This window comes from Manis pentadactyla, chromosome 1 (genome assembly GCF_030020395.1).
Source record: "Manis pentadactyla isolate mManPen7 chromosome 1, mManPen7.hap1, whole genome shotgun sequence".
Lineage (NCBI taxonomy): Eukaryota > Metazoa > Chordata > Mammalia > Pholidota > Manidae > Manis > Manis pentadactyla.
Genome location: NC_080019.1, coordinates 63,737,632 through 63,758,773, shown reverse-complemented (window position 1 = coordinate 63,758,773; position 21,142 = coordinate 63,737,632). Strand labels below are relative to the sequence as shown.

The window sequence follows — 21,142 nt, the reverse complement described above, 5'->3', positions numbered from 1 at the left end:
CTACAAACCCCGATGTTCTTGGTTAGGGGTGGGGCAGGGTGGGAAGGGTCCTCCTGCAGCCCACCCCCCAGCTCCTGGCCTGGTGGAGCTCACTGGGCACGTGACACCACGTAGATGAGCAGTGGCAGCAGGTCATCCATGGGCAGCTTGTGCTCCTGGCCCAGCACCCGTGACACAGTGGTCTCAATTTCCCCGTATGTCCTCTCCAGCACCTCCAGCTTCTCCTGGGGGTCCACTGTGGTGCTACAGCAGGGTAGCTGTCTCAGATCATGGCTCTCAGGTTCAGTCCCAAGAAGGGCCCCAATATTCCTGCCACTTGCCCCCACCATCCCCGAGGCACAGACTCACATGATCTTCTGCAGACATTCAGTGGCTGACAGGAAGCACTTATCCCTGACCAGGGAGTATCTCTGCATGATGGGGGAGCATGTTGGATGAGGCCATGGTCCCCCAAGCTCTGTCACCTCCTTCCTAGGGTTGGGGCTGGCCCTGAGCCCCTTGCCTCCCACCTCTTCTCCATCACTGATTCAGCACAGCCCTGCCCAGAGGATTGAGTGAAACAGGGTAAATTACAGCTCCACTGTGAGCCTCAGTTTACCCAACTGTAAAGTGGCTTAAATGGTCTCCAGGAGGTTGAGAGGATCAAAATGGATAAAGAAGATAATAACCATAACCACCAATGGTCACAGGGGGCTGCCCAGTGCTAAATGCCTACAGCAATGACTCTTGAACCCAACAACTTGTTGCAACACAAATTCCAGGTCCACTCCCTGAGTTTCCGACTCAGTAGGCCTGGAGTGGATAAAAGAATCTGCTTTTCTAACAAGTTCCGTATGATGCTGATGTTGCTGGTCCAGCAAGCACACTTCGAGAACCATTCCTCATGTGTACATGCCCACTTCCCCTCACGATTATCCACGAGGTAGTACTAGTACTGCAACAGGGGGCACTTTCACAGATGAGGAAACTGAGGCACAGGACCAAGTATCTTTCCCATGGTTGCACCAGTAAAAGGGGCGCAGCCTGTGTTTGTGCCTGGCCATGGTGGGCCAGCAGCTGTACCCTCCCTTCAACAGGAGGTATCAGATTGGCACAGGAAGCCTGGCATCTCCCTGCTCACCCATCTATGCCCCACCCCCGCTTCTCTGCAGCCTCTGACCAGCAATCAAGAGGCAGAGTGCTGCTTGGAAGCCTGAACAAGTTCTGGGTGCCCAGCTAGGGCTCAGGCCTCCCTCTTACTGAGGCAGGTAATGGGCCCACCCTCTCACCTGATTGGTCGACAGTTTGATGTCTTTGAGTGGCCACAGGTGCCTGAAATTAAACAAGTGAGACAGGAGGCTTTGCCAGGAGGAAGGAAGGAGCAGGGTCTGAAGTCAGAGGGCAAATTCCCTGTGCACATTGTTTCCCAGCATAGCAGAGCACAAGAAAATAGGTCCACTAGCACTTCAATGGAGCTCAAGGCAAAGGGAGGCTGGAAGGAATTCCTGCAGAAGGCAGCACTCCATCCTGCACTGAAACATGAATAGGGCTTGGACAGTGTAAAGAAAAGACAGAGGAGCAGAGCTGCAGGCCAAGGGGCCCTCACAAAGTCCTGTTGGTCAGGTCACAGGGTGACAATGGAGGAGACTGTTCTGAAGGCTTGACAGACCAGTGCAGGCTAGTGGGCAAAATGCAATGCAACACCAGGATAGGACCCGGAGACAGTGAAGCAAGGAGGCCAGAGTGGAGGAAGCAGCACAGAGGTGGCAGGAGTGGGTCGGGAGGAGGACCACTTGGGAAGCTGCTGGTGAGCAGGTCTCTTGGCCAGTAACTGGTCAGATTCAGGAAACATTCACCATGACAAAAGAGGAAACAGGATTTGGGGGATGAGTTGGAAGCACCATCACTGTGTGACAAAGGAGACCAGTGTGGGAGGAGAGAGCATCCATGCCCTCTGTCAGGCAGAGGATCACTCGCATTAGAAGAGGCACTGAGGAGAAAGGATATCTTGGGGATCAAGAGTAAAGGGGGGTCCTGACCTCCTTCCAGAATAGCCCTCAATCTCCCCCTTGAGGATCTGCCCTTTCCCAAGAGCCAGAAGCAGACCTTCCTTGCTCCAGCCCCAGTGGTAGATACTGAGGCAGGCCCGGTTAATCTGGCAGCATTCAGAGACAGACTCAAGGCCCAAGCCAAGACAGTGAGGGATTTTAGGGGCCATGCTAGAGCTTTGGGGAAGGATACACCAACTCCCTGTGGGTACAGTGGGGGGACTGAGCTGGAAGGGTATAAACCTCAAGTGGCTAGTGCCATATTTATCACCATAAGGCGGGGGGAGGAGCAGAGATGAACCAACAAAGAGAGAAGCTGTTTCCCTCTGCCCTGTGGCTAGGCACCTAGATCCAGCCACACCTGAATCTAGCCATCCCCATATAACTCTAGAACTTCCTGGGTACATGAGCCAATTCACACACACCCCTTTTTTGCTGAAGGCAATGGGAATTGTGTCTATCCTCTGCGACACAGAGCACTGGCAAACATGGCATGGAGGGAAGTCTTACTTCTGCACATCGAGGAACTCAAGTAGCTTGGTGTCAGGGAAGAGGCTGAGGTTGATGATGCCCTGGCTGTAGAGACTGTCCTCCCTCTCATGAAGAAGTAGGTAGAGAGTGAAGAGCTCTGAGTAGAAGCTGGGCAGCACGAGGGGCAGCACCAATGCATGCACCTGCAGGTCCCTGAGTGAAAACAACCAGGACAGGTTGGGGAGCTCTTGGGGGTGGGGATCACTCCCTGCGCTGCCCTTCAAAGAACCCCCAGAGCTCCTCATTCCACAACAGTATCACTGCCTTCAGCCTCCTCCACTCCCTAGAATACCCTTCCCAAGCCAGTCATTCATCACTCAGTTGATACTTGTGGCCACCTCATTCTCTCATTTGACTCTGAAGAGAAGCATGGCATGTGGGGCAGAATTTGATTCCCGTATGATTGAAAGCAACACTAGGGCTCTGGATGGACAAGTGACAAGTGACTTTGTCACTTGCAGCAAAGCACTCAGCAGCCATTCTAGGCTAGTCCAGTGGCTGCCTCCTAGTTTTCTGAGCTTCCTAGGACTCCAGGGGGAGCATTCTCCCTAAGGTCTAACCCCATTTCCCTTGTCTCTTGCAGTGCAATGACAGAAAGGCCTCTCTGATCAGGATCTCTGTGCCTGGAATCTGAAGGAATATTGTATGGTTTGGTCTCAGGAAACCAGGGGAGATAGATTTAAGGACCTATTTAACTCCTGCTCTATGTCACCTCAGGCTCAGCCTGCCAGGCCTGTTTCCCCATGTGTGTGCAGGGACAAAGAGGGCACCTAAGGCAGTTGCTCACCTTCTGTATACCTGAGAGATGAGGCTGAGATAACACATTTAGAACACAGATGCATTTAATGCATTGTGGCTGTAGCCCCTCCTGTGTTGCTCAAGGAACAGATGTCATGGGTCATTCTAATCCTTGGATGGTCAGTGAATAATGCTTGGTCAAGCATGAACCTCCAACACTTACCCAAAAGTGCCCCTTCCCCCTGAGGGAGAGGACCCCACAGGCCCCATGGGAACAGTCACCTCGTCTCCACATCTTCACCTTTCTCTGGGGCCTGGCCCTTGCGCTGTAAGGCAACTTGCAGCAGACCCCTGAAAACCAATGAGAGAGGTATAGTGTGCTGCGACCCCCCCCACAGAACCCAGGTCACCAAAGGCCAAGCAGGCAGGCTCTACCCCTAGAACCATGCAGTGTGAGGCCTACAAAGCCCACAGTTAAGAGAGCTGAGTCCTAGAGCCCCACAGTAGCAGATCCACAGAATCTGGACCCCTAAACCTACTGTTTGACGGAATCACAGCTCAAATAGGATTGGAGATGGGTTCTGAGTCCAGGGTCAGGCTCAGTCTGCAGTGGGGTTAGAGTTCTCCTGGGGTTAGGGGTCAGCCCTGGGCCTGACTGTGCTCGGGCCTTACTATCAATCTCCGTGCTCACCAGCTGTACACTGACCAACCCACCTTTTGGTTCTTTCTCCATCCAGACGTGAGGTGAAGGCACCATTCCTGCCCAGGGTGCCAGGCAGAGCTGACACCTGGAAAAGGCAGAGCCCCACCCTCCTGGGGTCACAGCACTGTGATTGTACCCCCGTACCACTGAGCTCACCTGTAGGCAGCCCAGAGTTCCTGGGCATGCTGCTTCACCTCCTCCTGGGCTAGCCCCTGCAGGTGCTTGTTGGCCCCAATGCCTGCATACGTGGCCTGGAAGGTGAGCATCAGCATCCGGAGCAGCTTTCCAAGGGGGTGCAGCGCATTGCTCAGAGCCTGGACAGGAGCAAAAGCAACAAGATTTCAGGGACTGGAGCACAGCATGCTCAAACAAGACTGCTCTCATTTCACTATTCCTTCCTCAGAGCAACACTGAGGCCCTCTGATCAGTACCAGGGAGCAGTAAGGAGTCCCCTCCCCTAGGCCGCCTCCCCAGTGCCCTTACCTTCCTGAGGCACTGCTGCAGGGCTTTGGGTTCCCGGTTCAGTAGCAGGTCGTCTAGGATATCTTCTATTTTGCCCACACCATCCTCAGGCTGAGTCCTGGGGCACCATACAAAGGTCTCTCACCCACACATGGGCCCAGGCTTGCCCTCTCCAGGAAGCCTCCCTCCCCAGCCCTCTCTGAGCCCCACTGACCCCAACCCTGGCCCTCTGGATGCCCCCATGGGTACACATGCACATGCGTGCGCATGTACACACACGTGTGCGTGCTGGGGCCTTACCTCTCACAGCACAGGTACTCCTGGGACTTGCGCAGCTCCCTTGAGTTCTGCACATGGAAGCCCAGCAGGGCCTCCTGAAGGTCCCCCGGGCAGCCAGCACGCACAAAGTCCTGGAAGGGGCCGTAGACGCCCTGCCAGCGGCTCTCCATGGGAAAGGCACCCAGACCCAGCTGCCTGCAATGGAGGCAGTGGAGGGTAGGGGTAGGGATGGAGCTGTGGTGGGCAGGACCCAGTCCAGGCCCTTGGAGAGGAGGGATATCCAGCCTGGCCAAGTCAGGGAAGGGTGAACGGGCTGGGGGATGCAGCTTACCCCCAAGGCTCCAGGAGGAAAAACGAGAGGCAGGGAGAGAGACAGAGAATCTACTCCATGGTGGAGAAGACAGACAGGGGCACACAGAGCCCTGGAAAGCAGACAGAAAGATCTGGAGAGCTAGCTGGAGGACAAGTCCAGAGCATGGGATCTTAGCCTAAGAGAGAATGGGGCCAGAAGTCCAGGATTCCCCCACAGTGAGATCCCACTCTCCCTCCCACACCTGGTTCGTTCCTGAGACCCAGCTGGAGCCTGTCTTGGCCAGCAGGCCTGGGAGTCAGGCTGCGTGAGTGTCTAGCAGACACTGTCTAATGGAGCACTGCCCTCCCATGTCACACTCACAGATTTTTCTACACCTGCACCCTACCTGGGTTTGGTCATGCCCCCAGGGTTTGCACTCCACTCTTATTCCTGCTGTCAATAAGCAGCAGCATGCAGAGATGGTGAGTTATGTGACCAACTGCATCCTCTCCCCATATCTGAAATGCTGGCTGGGACATCAGAAACACTAGCCATACCTCAACAGACATGGTTAGAGTTACCACATGAACTAGTTTTCTAAAGAAGAACTCTTTTCCCATAAGGAGAAGTATCTCCCCTTCTCAAATATTCCATGGTAGGGACACTGATTCTACGGAGCAAGTTCCTTTATTTACTTTGGCTGCCAGAGAGCTCAAAACCAGGCTTCTGCTCAGTCATAACCATTGAGGGGCTTATCTGTACCTCCCTTTCTTTTAGGCTTAACCACACTTTTATTTTCCATTTTATTCTTGTTTTTTATGATTAATAAGGTTATACCCTTCCCATTAAAAAAGCAGGATGTAAGCAAAGCCTATGCCTGACATCATTCACCAGTTTTGTGGCATATGGAGTTACCACCAACTACCCTTGACTTTAAGAGTCTCTGAATTGAAGGTTGTGTGACCTGGACTCTCTGAACTCTCCAAAGAGCTAGGAGGAAGAAAAGAAAAGCCCCTCTTATGACACCTGAGTCCTTGGGGTGGAAACACACACACACCCATATATAGACACGTCCAGACGTGCTCCAGAATGCACGCAGTGACAGCCAGGCTCTCACCTCCTGCGGGTGCTGCTTGGGTCTGGTGGGAGGGCAGCTGTGTCCAGCACGCCCTGTGTATGCAGTCCTCTGCCTGCCCCACTGCCAAAAGAGCCCTCCAGGGTGAAGCCATTGGGGAAGGTGACCTTGCCCTGGAAGCCGGGAGAGGGAGGCAGGGGTGTATGTCCACCTGTCTGTCTGTCAGCTGTCCTTCTATTCAATCATGACAGGCCTTCATGTCTGTCCATCCTGGGTCCTAGAGGATGGGTGGGTGGCCATCCCATCATCCATTCAATCTGCTCCAGCCTAAGAGCTCATAATCCTCCATCTCTAAGGGCACCCCCTCAATAGCTGCGTCTGCCACCCAGGGGCTCACCTCAGAGGTATGAGACGGGGAGGAAGAGAGGAAGGCACTCCTGGGTCAGAGTGGGGACAACCATCACTGTGGGGCTAGTCGGGGGAGGGGGCAAGTCCAGGAATAGGCAGAGGCCTAGGGAGGGTGTTAAGTACCACTGGCACTGGGGAGGGCAGTTCTCTACCACATGGGACTGTCCCTATCCATTAGATACCATAGTGCCCCACAGTCATTATGAAACCAAAATTGTGGCCACATTTCCAAAGGCCAAGCAGGGACACCACTCCTTGGGCTGGGGAGGCGGGGACAGGAACATATTGAAGGCCAATAGCTCCAGGGCACCCACCCAAGGCTCTGCTGCTGCTGGTGGAAGGAATCCAGTTCCCAACTAGGGGCCTGCGGGGAACACAACCTCCATCCCAAAGCAAGGTGCCTGCCCCTCCTGACTCCTGCCAGGATCAAATCACACCTCCGCAGCAGGCAGGAGGCCCTGCGCCTGCCTGCAGGACCTGGTGGAGATGGGAGAGGTTTTCCCATACCTTCTCGGCCCACTGCCCACAGCCTTGGCTCTGGGTCTAAGCAGGGAGATTACAGACTCCAGACAAGGCCTCAGCAGGGAGTGGAGTAGATCTCAGTGGCTCTCACCTTCCCGACAAGGGTCAGGTGTCTGGTAAAGGTGCCTTCGTACAAGGAGTCGTCTTCAGAGAGGAGGATCCCAGGGCCCTAGGAAAGAAACCAGGGAGAGTAGGAGCCGTAGGTCAGGAAAGGCAGGAGACTGAGAAGCGCGGGCAGTAGGTAAGGGAGAAGTGGGCACTGACCCACGGGCAGAAGGGGTCCTGGGCCCTGGCACACCTCCCAGCCCTGTGTCAGTCCTTGGCCTGCTGAGCGCGGGACACCAGCCCTTTGGACCACATCCCCAGGTTTCCCTGAATGACTCCCTAGGACCTGGCCCCTTCTCTCCAATGTCCTCTCTCTCAGGAAGCCTCCAAGGGCTCAGGAAGCACTGTGCTTCTCCCATACCATCCCTACTTCCCCATCACTAACCCTCAGGACAGTGGAACTGACCAGGCTCCCTTGCCACATTGGCTGCCAGGAAACTCAGAGTCAAACAGGATACAATTTGTGTTCTAACTTATTTCTGAATCTATTTTATATGTCTATTCCTGTCTTTTTCTTTCTCTTTCAATCCTTTCCAAAACAAAGTAGACCTTAAACAAACAAACAAGTCATAGTAACAATAACAGCCTTCAGGCCAGAGCCCTACTACGCACCAAATACCTGGCAGGGTGTGGGTGAGGCAGAAGGCAGGTGCTGGGGTACCCAGGCTCAGGAAACCAGGGTCTGAGTCCCAGCTCTGCCACTCAATAGAATGTGACACTGGTTCTCTGACCTCTCTGACCTCACCTCTATCATTTATATACTAGGTTTATAAGGCTACAGGGAGGATCCCACAAGATTATGCTGGGAGGTCAGGCATGCAGAGCTAGGCACCCAGTTAGGGGGTCTATAAACGCCAGCTGTGGAGGCTGCCGGCATCATCGTGACCATACACTTCAATCACGCAATTTCACTGAGTCTTTATGATAAACAGTTAACCTAAGCTGCTCATAGGGAAACTGAAGCTGTGAGGGGCAGGGACTTGGCCAAGGCCAGGTAGGTGGTTGGTGGAACTGGACTTTTACCCAGTATCTGGCTTCCTCCAACACCCAGGAACCCAGCTTCCTGCCCATCTGCCTATGACCACCCTCAACTCAGCTTCAGGGCTCCCAGAGCAAGGACGCTCCAGAGTTCAGCCCCAACACAGGGAGAGGAGAGCTCAGAACACACACAGGCCACCATGCTCACCACTATCTTGTCTGCCTGGAAGGTGCCCTGATAGCAGATGCCCGCCTGGGTGACAAGGACCCCTGTGCCATGGCGCTGGTCAGCCTGCCACATGCCAATATAGCGTTCACCCCTGGAAGAGGAGGGGGCGTGGTCAGAGTTCGGTCAGAACTGTTCCCATGCACCTTCTGTGTGCTCTGCTGGCATGGCTCAGGGGGTGGGGGTGCAGATAAGGAGCAATGATATTGCCTGAATCCACTCAACTTAGACACTGGGCAGGCGAGGTGAGGATCCCCCCCCCAAGAGGAACAGAGGGAAGGGGGGGGGAGCATGGCCAGCAGAGGGCATCCTGGCAGACTACCCAGGGGAGGTGACAGATGGAGTGGGGAGTGCCATTCCCACACATGCAAAGCCATAGAAGTAGGAGTGCACCACAGATATATGGGGACACTCAGTGATTAGCAGGCTGGAGGGGTGACAGTAAGCACAGCAGGGGTGAGGTGAGAGTGGTAAACAAAGCCGTGAATGCCAGGCCAAGGACTCTGTGCTTTGTCCCACAGCCCAGAGAGCCTAGAAGGGCCATGACTTAGATGGGACTAGGTTAGGGAGTGAGAAACTCCTCTCCAACCGCCCAAGGAGGGGGCCAGGGCAGGGAGGCTCCTGCAGTTGGGTAAGGCTCCCTCACCCTGAGCCTCAGCAACAACCCAGAGAGTGGGCAGGAAGTGAGGGGCTTCAGAGAGACTCTGGGGGAACAAGCAGCATGGGTCCACTGATTATGGGGAGCCTGCACCCTGAGGCAATTTGGTCAGGGTCCCCTCTGCCCCCCAATCCTGAGGCTGCCGCTGCAGAGTGCTCACCTGTCCCCGTCCTCCTCGATGCCATAGCCGCTCCTCTGACCCCTTTCCCAGTGACCTGTGTACTTGCAGAGCTGAGGGGCCTGTGGGGCGCTCTCAAGGACCCCAAATCCATGCCGCAGGCCCTCCCAGAAGTAGCCTTTGTACACCTCATCGGTGCTGTACCTGGAGAGGGTCACCAACGGCTGACCCTGCCTCCCAGAGCTCATCCCAGGGGACATGCCTGTCCCACAGCTCCAACCCACCATCAGGCCGAGGTCACTTACTCACAGATGCCATAGCCACACATGCTACCTTTCCACCAGTGGCATTTGTAACAGTCAAACTTGTCCTCAGAGGCCTGTGGCACCAGGTGGATGCCAAAGCTGTCCGTGTGGGTGGGTAAGGAGGGAAGTCAGCACCCTGACCTGAGACACCCTATCACACCCCCTCCATGACACCAGCAATGTCCCTGCCTCCAAGGGAGCTTCTCAATGGGCAGAATCTCATGGGTGCTCAGCCTCCTCTCCTTCCCGGGGGCCCTCTCAGGACCTCCCCCCTCCACCTCATCCTCATGCACCCTGGAAGCACCTTCTGGTCCTGGGACACTCCTTCCATGGCCCACCCCACCCTGTCCAGGATTCAGCTCCCCTTTTGTAAAATAAGGGGAGCTGGACCAGATGGCCTCTAAGTTCCTGTTTAATGTTTGGGAATTTAGGAGGCCAGGCTGGTGATGGGGTGTGAAAGCCACTGCCCTGCCCACACACACCCACGCCAGCCCCAGCCTTACCCATGCTCCAGGCCCTGGCAGAACTCTCCCACATGATGCCGCCCATCTGGCCACTTCAGGGTTCCTCTGGAACACAGTTGAGGTCCATGGACATCAGGTCCACTATACCCGTCCTTCGGCATAGGGTCCCCAACCAGCCTCTGCCACAGACTCACGGGCCTAGATTCCCCTGGACTAGACTTTCTGCCCCCACCCAGCCCTCTTCTCTGAGCTCTGTGACCCCACAGGGGCTCTTAGCCCTTCTCTATACTCCTGATGTAACTGCCCCAGCAGCCTCTCAGGGCACGCTCACCACACCCAGTGGGAAAGTTCTGGACATATCCAGTTTCCCTTTTTCCTCAGCTAGCAGGAAGTGCAGAGCTAAACTTCAAGCTCAAGACAAATGCTAATCAATGGGGGTTCTACCATCCTCCTTTCCTCTTCTGATCCAGTATTGTTTCTTCTGTCTTTTTGTTCACAAGCTTCCTCTACCTTTTCTAGAAGTGGGCAGGGTATCAATGCTAATGGATACTCATAACCTTGGCAAGTCCCTTCTGCTTTCTGGGCCTTGGTTTCCGCAGCAGTAACACAGGGTGGGGCCACATGTTCTTCAAAAGCCTCCCTGCCTGTGGGGTCCTGGTGACCTGTGATTGAGGCCAGGCTTACCCTACAACCTGCCCTGAGGCCTTGGGCAAGACAAGCCGGTCTCTTGGCCTCTTCCTTACCCATAAAATGGGTGATAACACTTCTCCAGAACATTGTTGTAAGTAAGGACTGCTTAAGATAGGATGTCTACAATCCATTCCCACCACCAGCAGACAATGCTACATGGATACAAGAATTATTCTTCTGCCTTCCTGAGACAGGACAGCAACTGTAGGTCCTGTAGGTCTGCCACATGATTCCTGCCTAGGCTCTCCAGCATCACCATCATCAAAACTATTTGGAACAGACCTACTAGGGGCCAGGTCCTGTCCAAGAGGACTCAGGAAAAACTCGGGGAGACAAACAAAATTGACCAACTGACCACAGGGAGTAACAGATTTGGCCCATGCCCAAAGCAGTTAGGGCCATGCGGTCCTACCTGTCCCTCAGACTCCCCAGAGGAACCCTGCCTTGCTCAGCCTGGAGCCTCAGTCACTCACCTGCCATGGGGCCTTCCCCAGCACCACTCGCCCTCATAGGTGGCCTGGCAGAGCCGACCCTCAGCACAGAAGGTGTATGCTACACAGCGGCAGGTGGGGGGTTCGGAGGGCTCCAGGCCCGCCCCCAGCACTGGGAAGCCCTTCTTCCCACGCAGGGCCTGGCACACAGCCTGGGTCATCTTCCACTGCCAGACCACCTGGTGGGGCAGGGGAAACACAGAACAGGTCACTGCTGCTGCAGGCAGGCCCCCTAGGAAGGCTTCTGGGGCAGCTCCAGGTACTGTCCCCCACCCCAACCTGCCAGGTGGGGGAAACTCTAACTGCTTCACACTACTCCCTAGAATGCTCCATCCAGACCTGAGATCCTCATCTGCAGTTTAAGGGCCTGCCCAGAAGGGAAAGACAAAACCTCAATGGGCCCCAATCCTGGCTTCAGAGAGAAAAATACCCTGTTCTCTAACATTTGATGCCTGACCCACTCTGACCATCGCATCAGACGCCTGATACGCCCGTGGAGACTCCTGAGTAATATACCTGTGCCTTCCACCTGCCCTCCTGTCACCTTCTCTGACACCTGACCCCTCCCCCAATTCATGGCTCATCCATACTCACCTGACCTTGGGGGTCATTGGTGCAAAGGGAGAACTCTTCCTCGGGCGTGAGGAGGTGAAACGTGCACCTAGACAGATGGAAGTGACAAGCCCCAGCTTTGTCCTGAAGGATGTTAGGGGAGAGCCCAAGTCGGAGCCCTGGGGTACAGGCAGGTTTCATGGGGGTGGAGGGAGGGGAGGTCTGGGGTGTTATTGGAGGGAGTTGCTTACCTGTCCTGTGCAGGATCTACCCACATCAGCTTCAGATCAAAGGTGGAGATATTGTGGCCCTAGAAGAAGATGGGACACTGGTGTTGTCCAGGGCCCAGAGGACATGTTCACCTACTTCTCTGGCCAGGCTTCACCCCCAAGCCCAGCCCACTGGCACCCTCCTGGATATCCCCAGGCTGCTTGGTCCAACAGGCCCAGCGCTGAGCCCCTCACCACCCTTGCCTGTTCCCCATCTCCAGGGTAGCTCCTCCATCCCCCTTAATGCCAAGACCTGGCTGGGAACCTGGGATCAGCCTCCCTACCCCCCGCATCCTGCTCCATCGTGGCCACCAGAGTGGTCTTCTGGAAATGCAGCTCAGGCCCTGCCAGCCCCTGCTGGAAACCTAACTAAGGCTTCTAGTGCCTGGGGGATGGAGACCTCACTGCTGAGCCTAACACCTGGGACCACACACACCACTCCCAGCTCTTGGCCACTCCACACTTACAGCTTCTAGAGCTGGCACCAAGCTCTCCTCGATCTCAAACTCTGCTCCTGCTGCACCTTCTACCTGAAATGCCACCCTGCTCTGACAGGCAGACTGAACATCTCTTCCCCCAGGAGATTTTGTACAGTGACCTCCCTCCTGGCCCAGACAGGCTGGTCACTGCCCCACAGCCACAGGAGGAGAGGTGCACCAGATACAAGCCAGGGACACAGTGGGTCCAGAGAAACAACAGGCTGTGCACAAGTACAGAGGTGGGAAAGGGCTCAGTGCACTTTAACTGACAGTATCTTGTCAGTGTACCTGGAACCCAGAGTGTGTAATCAGTAGAGGGGAACTCAAACTGAGCCAGAACCAACCCCAAAACCAGCCTTCAGGAGACTGGTTTGAGCAGGGCAAGTAGCATGCCTTCCAGGCCTCAGCCTGTCTGCAGGGGAGTTATAGACTGACATTCTAAGAGGGCAGAGAAGATAGTGCTGTGGCTATCACAAGGGCAAAATGAGTTGAGGAGGACTAAACACCATAGGGTTACTGGCCACATTACAACGCCAAACCCCAGGCTGGCTCTCTCCTGACTTCTGTAATGCGGAGAGCCCAGCCCTGGTCTCCGCGCTGTTCTTCTCTAGGAGCCCTACATGTACCCTGAGTGGTTCATCCAGCCCTCCTCAGCCACCCAGGGCCATCCAGGGCCTCCCATCTGCAGTTCCTCTCCTATGTGAGGACAAGAACTTGGAGTTGCCTGGCATCTGCAGCAAGACAAACTCATTCACAATTACCTCATTTTCCAGCTGAGGAAACCAAGGTGAGGACACTTAGCAGAGACGCCAGCTGGGAAAGGTTCAGGACAGGATGCATTTGAACCCACAGCCCACACTCCTCCAGGGGTGGTGCCTGCCTATGGCCCCCACCCCAGCACTCCACTATTCTGTCCCCATCACCTCCCTACTAGCCCAAGTTCTTGCTCCCAGCTGCTTATCTATCCTCCATTCCTCTTTTTTTTTTTCAACCAGACCCCAGACCCCCATAGTGGCCCCAAGAGCTCTGGTCAGCTCCCAATCCCAACCTGCAGCAGGACCAGGGCATCATCAAAGAGCAGCACACGCTCTGCCCGCAGTGGAGTGACTGTCACGGGTATGTCCTGACTGTCTTGCAAGAGTCGGCGAGCAGGGGTGCAGAGCACATCCTGGTTAGGTGAGGGGAGAGGCACAAGGCTCAGACACTCTGTCCTGGACACTGCAGTGTGGGTCAGTTCTGCTCAAGGTCTAGCCCAGGAAGTGCTCAGCAAATGGGTGACAGCTAGACCAAAGGACCTCACAGCCACCTGAGGAAGCTGAGGCAATGGAGAGTATAGCTCAAGCCACCCAGCAGGCCCCTGCCCAAGGGGAACTTCCCTGCCTGCCGCTCAGGCCTCAAACTCACTCTTTGCCGGCTGCTCAGGGTGTGCCAGAGGGCCTGCGTGGCCAAGGCCTGGTCCAGCGCCTGCCTCATGAAGGACTGTAGGTTCTCAAATAGGGTGGCTGCATGCACCACCAGCTCCCAGGTGGGATGATGCTAAAAGGGACAGAGCAGCCACGGGAGGGGGTCGTTTTGTCAGAAACATGCTCCCACCCACCCCACAGTTGGCTGCCCCAGCCCTGGCCTGACCCCAGCTTGTCGGAGGTGTGGTTCTAAGCCAAAATTTTCCCTTTTCTCCCTACCGAGGCCTCCTCTGAGAAGGGGCCAGCATGAAGGTTCTTCCCAGGACCGCCCGATGACTCTCACACGCAGTACCTGATCCTATGTCTGCTCTCTGGGACTGTGCTGGCTCCACTAGGGTGGGGCCATGTACCCTACATACCATTAGGCAAGGACATGGCCCTTCAGATGCCCCAGGATAGAGCCATGTCCCTGAGGCATGTCCAGGTCCTTCTCAAACCAGGCTCCTGAGTAAGACGGGTCCCCTGAGACAGGACTGTTTCTCCCTCCCTCAGCTTCCCCTCATGAGCAGTACCTGGCCCCATGCTGTCCCACCACCTACCTTCCCAATGGTGTCCCTGAGGCTCAGGAGGAGGAGCACATATTGTTGCACATGATGGGAGAGTGGCTGGCAGAGGGACTGGACCAGCGCTGTGCCCACCGGGCCCTCTGAGCCCACGCCCGACAGGAGTTGCCGCAGTGCCTTCTGCTGGTCCCTCCAGTACTCGCTAAGTGGAAAGAGGGTCACACACCACTTCCACAGACCCCTCCTCCATTCCCACACCCACCACCATACCCACTCACTTTCCCCACCCACCTACCTTGCTAATCCCTCAGATCCCAGGACCAGTCCCAGACCCCAAACCTCTCTCTTACCGGGTAAGTAATAGTGCCTGAATCACCCTATTGGAGATTTAGCAGCAACATGTCAGAGTTCAAAGGGATCATTGATTCCACCCACCCACCCTGGGTAGGACTGCCCTCCTGCCCTGCCCCAGGGTCAACCCTGGCTAGTAGGTATCTGGATTCCACTCATGGCCTCACTGGGCTTCTCTCTCTCTCTTCTTGTGTTGATCAGTATGGAATTGTTAGAGCTAGGGGCACTCGGGCTGTGTCACTTCTCTGGGGACAGGGCTTCCCCAGCCCCTCCCTCCCAACAATCCCGCCACTCACAGGCCCACTGCACACTGTGCTCACCTCCTCCTCTTTGCTGCTTTCTGAAAGGCCTGCACCACCATGCAGTTCGTGTAGGACTCGATGTACCTGCAGGCACCACAGGGAACACTGTGCGGGCCCAGCCCTCAACTCTCAACCCAAGCCCCTGCCTTCTGGGGTTCTGAGATCCCACTCCCTGAGTGACTGGAGCACTGATGGCCCAGACGGTGGCCTGGCTCTGGGGAACAGAGACCTTCAGTCCTGACTAGCTTAACTAGACAATTCCAACTCACAAAGTCTTTCTACCCTGGGAGGCCCCAAGGCTCAGGTCTGGGATGTCTGAGCCTATGTCAGGCTATTGCCCAAGCCCACTGAGGCCAACCCCAGGTGAACACCACCCCAAGTTGAACCGAAACCTTTCCTCAGCCCTGACTCAGGTGAGCCCTAGTGCCAGGTGGCTTCCTGATACCCAGGCCAAACCCTAGCCCCTCCGCACTGTCTTACTCTACGTGGACCTGCACAACATGGTCAGCACTGCGCAGCAGTAGCAGGGATTCCAGACCAGTGGAGTCCAGGGGGCACAGCCTCTCCCGCAGTGAGTGCAGGCTTTCCTCCGTCACCTCCCAGAGCTGCTGGAAGCTCCGGTGCAGCTGCTGCAAGAGCCGCAGGCACTCTCTGCCCCGGGGGTCCGAGGGCTCTGGGGCTGGGGCAGAAGCACAGCCACACTGTGAGGGGCCAGGACCGCTCCACCTTCCAGGGCGCAGCACCCACAAGCTCAGGATCTGCAGCCAGTCTACTGCATTCCTGGGGCCGAGACAGGTTTGGAAGCCACTGTGCCCCCTTGGGCGCAGCAGGGGACAGGTAGGTTGGAGAGGTGGGCAGCACCCTCGAAGAGTAAATGCAGGCACATGTCCATTACCTCACTAAACAGGGACAACACTGATGACCTAAAGGGCACTTAGTACATGAATTCCTCCTGAGTCTCTGGGCTTCCCCGGGTCCAGAATATGGAGTCCATAGGGCCCTGCGGTCCTGCCATTCGCAGATCGCAGACAGAGCCCCCAAGGAAAGGTATCTGCCCAAGGTCACTTCACCAGGAAGACCCAGGCTGGAAGTAAAAGCTGAGCATCCTGCCTTCCAGTCGTGCCCTGGGTGAGGGCAAGATGAGAATTCAGGCAGAGAATGCAGACCTGAGCCCTGGGAGAGGAAGAATTTCAGCACTATGCACAGAGGTCTAGGCTAGAGCAGGACTCTTGGCCTGGCCCCTCAGCATTCCTTGGAGGGGGTGACAGCCAATAACCGATGCCACAAATGGCAACAGAAGATGCCAATACCAGTGTCACCACCTGCACGTGAGGTTGCGAATGCTGCAGGGCAGAAGGCCCAACAACGTTGGCTTCTTTTCACTGGGACAGTTCCTGTTTCCCCTACCTTCCCCACTGAGAGCTGAGACTCACCGGCCTTGAGCAGGGGCTGGAGCACAAGGCTGCTGATGCGGGCAAGGGTGGCCAAAAAGACCTCCTCTAGCCGCAGGAGGGTCGCCTCCTCAGGGCTGCACATGGCCAGGGCACTACACTCAGGGCCTGTGAATGGGGCACAGATCAGGGTGAGACAGCACCACTGGGAGCGGGGCGAGTGCCCACAGACCCGGGCTGTGTGCCCAGAAGGAAGGCCCACGTCTAGCCCCCGTCAGAACTGAGCAGGGAGCCCAGGGAGCCTCAGAGAGGAGTTCTTGGACTGGCTACTGACCCCTGGCCAGCTCTGCACCTGGGCCCAGCGGAGGGGAGCTTAAAGAAGTGGGAGAGAAGACTCAGAACAGAACTGCCAAGGGAGGCGTCCTTTTTACCCAAAAGGCAGATGCGCCTCCAGCCCACTTCTGGCCTGCTTATCCCCATGCTCTCAAACACCTGCCATGGCTCTGAAGGGCTCAGGCTAGAATCTAGCGGCACTCTGACCTACCCCCTCTCCACTGAGCCTCTGGAAACAAGGACACACTGTCAGAGGAGCCAAGAGCCTTTTTCTCATAGGCATTCCTGCCCCACCCTTCCTGCTTACCCTACCTGTGTAAACAAGGAAAGGTTTGGGAGAACAGCAGGGGTTTCCTGCTGGAGCCATAAGCAATGCACAAGAAATAAAGAGGCAGAGAGGAGGACAGGCATGCAGGTGGGGAATCATGAGAACAAAAGACACCCCAGCATACAGGCCCAGGCTTTGCAGGTGGCCTAAGAGCAGCCTAAGTGGCTGACAGAGTTGCCATGGAGGACCTTACAGCAAAGGCATGGTGGGATCCAAAGTCAGACCTGGGGAGATGGACTTGGTGACAGGTACAGGAGATGCCAAGCAGTGAGAGGGTGAGGTCAATGTACAAGAGCCAGAACCACCATGCCCCACCCCAACCCGACTGACCTTGCTGGATGGATCCTACTTAAGAGGTGGGGGCTGTGGGAGTGGGCAGGTGGGCTTACACCTTTGGACTTCCTGCCCTGGAACAAGGGACCCTTCAAGCAAGCAGGGATCACCTGGCAATTGGGCCTCCTGACTGGAGGAAGGAGCAGCAAGGGGCCTGGGCTCAACCCCACCCCCACAGTCAAGCTGTAGCCTCCAGTCAGACACAGGCCTCCCCCACCAGACCTGGGGCGCATGCCCTCACCTGGCAAAGATCATCTACCCAGATAATCTGACCAGATGTCTCAGGGTTGAGAGTTAGAGGGTCTTTGAGTCCAAGACCCACAGGCTCTGCCTCTCCTTGGCTCTGAAACTCTTGAGACTCTGGCATTAGCTGACCCAGGTAGGGCGGTAATATAAATGAGGCAGCCAGTGATGGGCAGGTGACACAGGCAGACCCAAAAGGGCAAACAGGAAAGGGCTCATTCCTCCCCACCCAGCCCCCAGGACACCAAAGGGTATTCCAAGCCCCTGACAGAGTCAACAATTCCCAGGGAACTGGCTCTGGGGCTGTCTGGGGTGGGTGCCTCAGAACTCTGGCTCAGTGCCCCAGCCCAGGCATTCCTGCCCCACCCTTCCTGCTACTGTTGCACCAGGAGGGCAAGGCCTTGGGAGTGAGGGGTAGGAAAGGAAGCCACCAGCTGCTCTGCTGGCCCCTGCAGCAGCCTTGGGTGGGGGCAGGCTGCTCCCAGCCAGCTCAGGCAGACCAGAAGAGCCCAGCCAGGGGGTCAGGGGTGCAGCACGTGGGACTGGGCCCACCTGTCCCTCATTCTTATCTCCAAAAACTGATGGAATGAAAGTCCTTTGTGGGGTGACCTTCCTACCCTCAGCTGGCAGTCAGTCAGCTGGGGCCAGAGCTGATTGATGATGACACTGGCTTAAGGTTGGGAGGTACTGTCAGGATGGGAGGTACAGACCAGGAACCAGATCAGGGCAAGCTGGAGACCTGCAGTAAATAACTTGCAGCTGGGAGGCCTTGAACACCAGATCCCCCACACTCACACCCACTAGGGTGCCCACCCCAAACCATGCCACACCCAGGACTCTCTGCCCTCTCCACCTCATGCTACTTCCCCCTCTAACATGGGCCTGGCAGCTGCTCCCCACCCGAGACCGACAACCCACATCTCATCTGCTCCCACAGGACCCCCTTCTGAGCATCCATGCAGCTATTCGGCTGTGGCCATGCCCCAGCTTGTGCAGAGGCCTGCTCCTCTCTGGGCCTCAGTCATCTCCTCCATGAATTGGGGGATCCAACTAGATCAGAGCTTTTCAAACTATTTTGGTACTCCCTGAAAAGGATAACCAGGTGGAGGGGAGCTGCTCTGGGTATGGGGACCTGGCCTTCAGCCTCTCTTACCTCTCAAAGCAGTCTGGGGCCCCTCAGGATGCAACATACAGTCCCAGATTGGCAGACACTACTCTAGGACCCTTCCAGGTCTGTGGCCCCAAAGGGATCTCTAGCCCTAGGAAACTGAGTCACACTGCCTGGCAGGAAGGCTAGAAGTTAAGATGTCTGGTGAGGTGAGTGGGAGAAAGGGCTGCAGTTGAGGCTGGGAGTCTGCTCTGGTGGCCTCTGCTCCCAGGCTAGGGAATCTGGGCTTCATCCTGGAAGTGACGAAGAGTGTGTGAGGGCAGGGCCAGGCCAGACATGAGCATGCATGGGAGTTGGGGGGGGGGTGGAATGCTGAATCCTAACAGGAGGCACCCAGTAAGAATACACCCCTCTCAAATTCTAGTACCACCCCCAACCCACCCTTTCTGGTCAAGGGCATGCATGGCTTCCTTACCCTCTCCCTCCATCCAATTCTAAGGTTTCTTAGTGGTAGACTGTACATGATGTACATATGGAAAAACTGAGGCCCAGGAAGAAATGGAGGACACAGAGACACTACCTGTAGAGATGTACAGGGCTCAGACCCAGGCCTCTGGCTCCCCAGTCCCACCAGGCTTACCTGAGCTAGGTGGTTCAGAAAGGCTGGGAGACTCACCACCCCTCCACCCACCCCCACATAGCAAGTTCCTACCAGGGCCCAGCCTCCTGGATCCCCAGGCAGCCTTGATGCTCATCATGGGGCAGGATGTGGACAGAACTAGCTAGTCTTGGCGTGTTCAGGTGAGTCAGCTCTGTCCTCATGGCCATCTAACCAGCAGCCAGACCTGCTCTCTCCCCTGCATTCTCCGTGTGTGTCTACACTGGGTCCTTCTCAGGCAAGGGTCCCTGAGGCCTTCCCCGCCCTCTCCAAGGCGTGGCCGTGGCCCCTCAGCCACACCCTATCATGGAACCCATTCTGGTATTTCCTGGTCTGGACAGGCAAGGAAGTTCTGCTTGCTTTGGGAGCTTTTTCCTGGGCTGCCCTGCAGCAGCCTTGATCAGCCAGCAAGCCCAGTGGTAGCCAGAGGAGAAAGGGGCCGCGGAGAGAAACGGTGCTGACCTGTCACAGCTGACCCCTCTGCCTCACCGCCTGGTACACTGCCCCTCTGCAGCTCCAAGTTTCCTGTCCTTGATACCCTCCACTCCCAGTCCCTCTGGTCGCATATTTCACGGCTACCCTTCCTCTCCCTCCCCAGGCATATACAGTCACTGGAATTTCCCAAACATGGCATCTGTTCCAGCCACCAGGCACTTGCCCACACACAGTTCTCACTGCAGGCAACACCAGGGTGAGTCTCCTTCTCCCGGGGGTCTCATGCTGGGTGAGGCCCCGCGGCCCGTGCACCAGGGCCCAGCTCAAGCCCCTGGGCACTGCGCTCAGGCGGTGCACGTCCCTGTGCTGCCTCAAAACCGGAGATGGGTGACCACAGGGCAAGGAGGATGAAGCTGAAACCCGCTGGGGCGGAGGAAGCCTTCGAGAACTCGGACGACCGGGTGTGAGTGCGCAGGGGACCAAGGAGCCATAGAGAGACCACCGGAGGGGACGCGGAGGTGAAAGTCCCACGCGGAGCAAGGAGAGCTACGCGACCCCCCCCCCCCCCACAGCGCCCTTACCTTGCGGTGCGAGTCTGACAGCTCAGCTGCGTCGGTCGCCGCCGCCTCCAGCACGCCGCGCTGCCGCAGGCCCCGCCCCCCGCGTGGGGCGTGTGGGAGAGGGGGCCGCCTGGAACGAGGCGAGGCGGGGCGGGGCGTCCGTCCGCCCTGCGCCCGAGGGCTCTCCTGCGGGAGGTCCCTCTCCTGTGTCCTCCAGCGTCGGAGGGCTCCTGGGACCAAGCAGGGTGAAGGGAAGGGGCTTGACCCCTCCACCCCCGCCGAACCCCCGCCACACACATACACGCACACACAAACACACACTCACACCCCGGCTCGCCTCACTTCCCGGCAAACGTGTCCGGGCAGCGGCCTCGGTTTTCTCTTCCTGGCGAGGACCTTCCCAGTTCCCCTCACCCCCCATGCCGATTCCGACCCTCTGCAGGCCTGGGTGCAGCCCCATGACATCCGCAGCCGGCACCGGGTCAGAGGGGCGGGCAGGAGCAGAGCGCTGGGTGGGTTCGTGTAACTTGGAGCAGAGTAGGGTACACAGAGGCCATCCCTTGCGTCAGGCATTCGGCAGCGGCTACTCCTGCCTGGGTGACCTTGGGGAAGTCCACCTGCCCCCACTCCTGGGTCTCAACATAGCCCAGCAGAGCGTAAAGCCAAAGGTTATCTATGCCAGGGCATGCGACCTTGGAAAAGGTTAGCGGAAGCCAAGTCACTGCAGGCCTCCTGGGAGGGGGAGGGGCTGTGGTGCTCTCC

The 21,142-nt window shown here is 56.7% G+C and overlaps 1 protein-coding gene across 15 annotated transcripts in view; it reads right to left on the bottom strand.

Moving 5' to 3' along the window:
• Positions 1-21,142, bottom strand: part of ALS2CL (ALS2 C-terminal like) — a 38,574-nt gene that overhangs the window by 1,117 nt on the left and 16,315 nt on the right. For 2 of the 15 annotated variants that reach the window (XR_008996176.1, XM_057497766.1), the window contains 25 exons: positions 16,425-16,550; positions 15,472-15,670; positions 15,010-15,075; positions 14,689-14,715; positions 14,375-14,540; positions 13,777-13,908; positions 13,421-13,540; positions 11,876-11,934; positions 11,667-11,733; positions 11,055-11,251; positions 9,931-9,996; positions 9,428-9,526; positions 9,165-9,326; positions 8,329-8,440; positions 7,129-7,206; positions 6,150-6,280; positions 4,762-4,935; positions 4,483-4,579; positions 4,156-4,313; positions 3,579-3,647; positions 2,538-2,711; positions 1,269-1,311; positions 510-538; positions 349-410; positions 94-243 (listed from right to left, as the gene is read on the bottom strand). Coding sequence is in view for 12 of the 15 variants with exons in the window: in XM_057497766.1 (XP_057353749.1) it covers positions 94-243; positions 349-410; positions 510-538; positions 1,269-1,311; positions 2,538-2,711; positions 3,579-3,647; positions 4,156-4,313; positions 4,483-4,579; positions 4,762-4,935; positions 6,150-6,280; positions 7,129-7,206; positions 8,329-8,440; positions 9,165-9,326; positions 9,428-9,526; positions 9,931-9,996; positions 11,055-11,251; positions 11,667-11,733; positions 11,876-11,934; positions 13,421-13,540; positions 13,777-13,908; positions 14,375-14,540; positions 14,689-14,715; positions 15,010-15,075; positions 15,472-15,670; positions 16,425-16,527 (2,740 nt within the window). In the remaining 3 variants the exon portion in view is untranslated. Of the gene's footprint in view, positions 1-93; positions 244-348; positions 411-509; positions 539-1,268; positions 1,312-2,537; positions 2,712-3,578; positions 3,648-4,155; positions 4,314-4,482; positions 4,580-4,761; positions 4,936-6,149; positions 6,281-7,128; positions 7,207-8,328; positions 8,441-9,164; positions 9,327-9,427; positions 9,527-9,930; positions 9,997-11,054; positions 11,252-11,666; positions 11,734-11,875; positions 11,935-13,420; positions 13,541-13,776; positions 13,909-14,374; positions 14,541-14,688; positions 14,716-15,009; positions 15,076-15,471; positions 15,671-16,424; positions 19,415-20,401; positions 20,611-21,142 lie in introns of those variants that run through there. The other 13 variants (XM_057497750.1, XM_057497773.1, XR_008996185.1 and 10 more) reach the window with 10 other exon arrangements.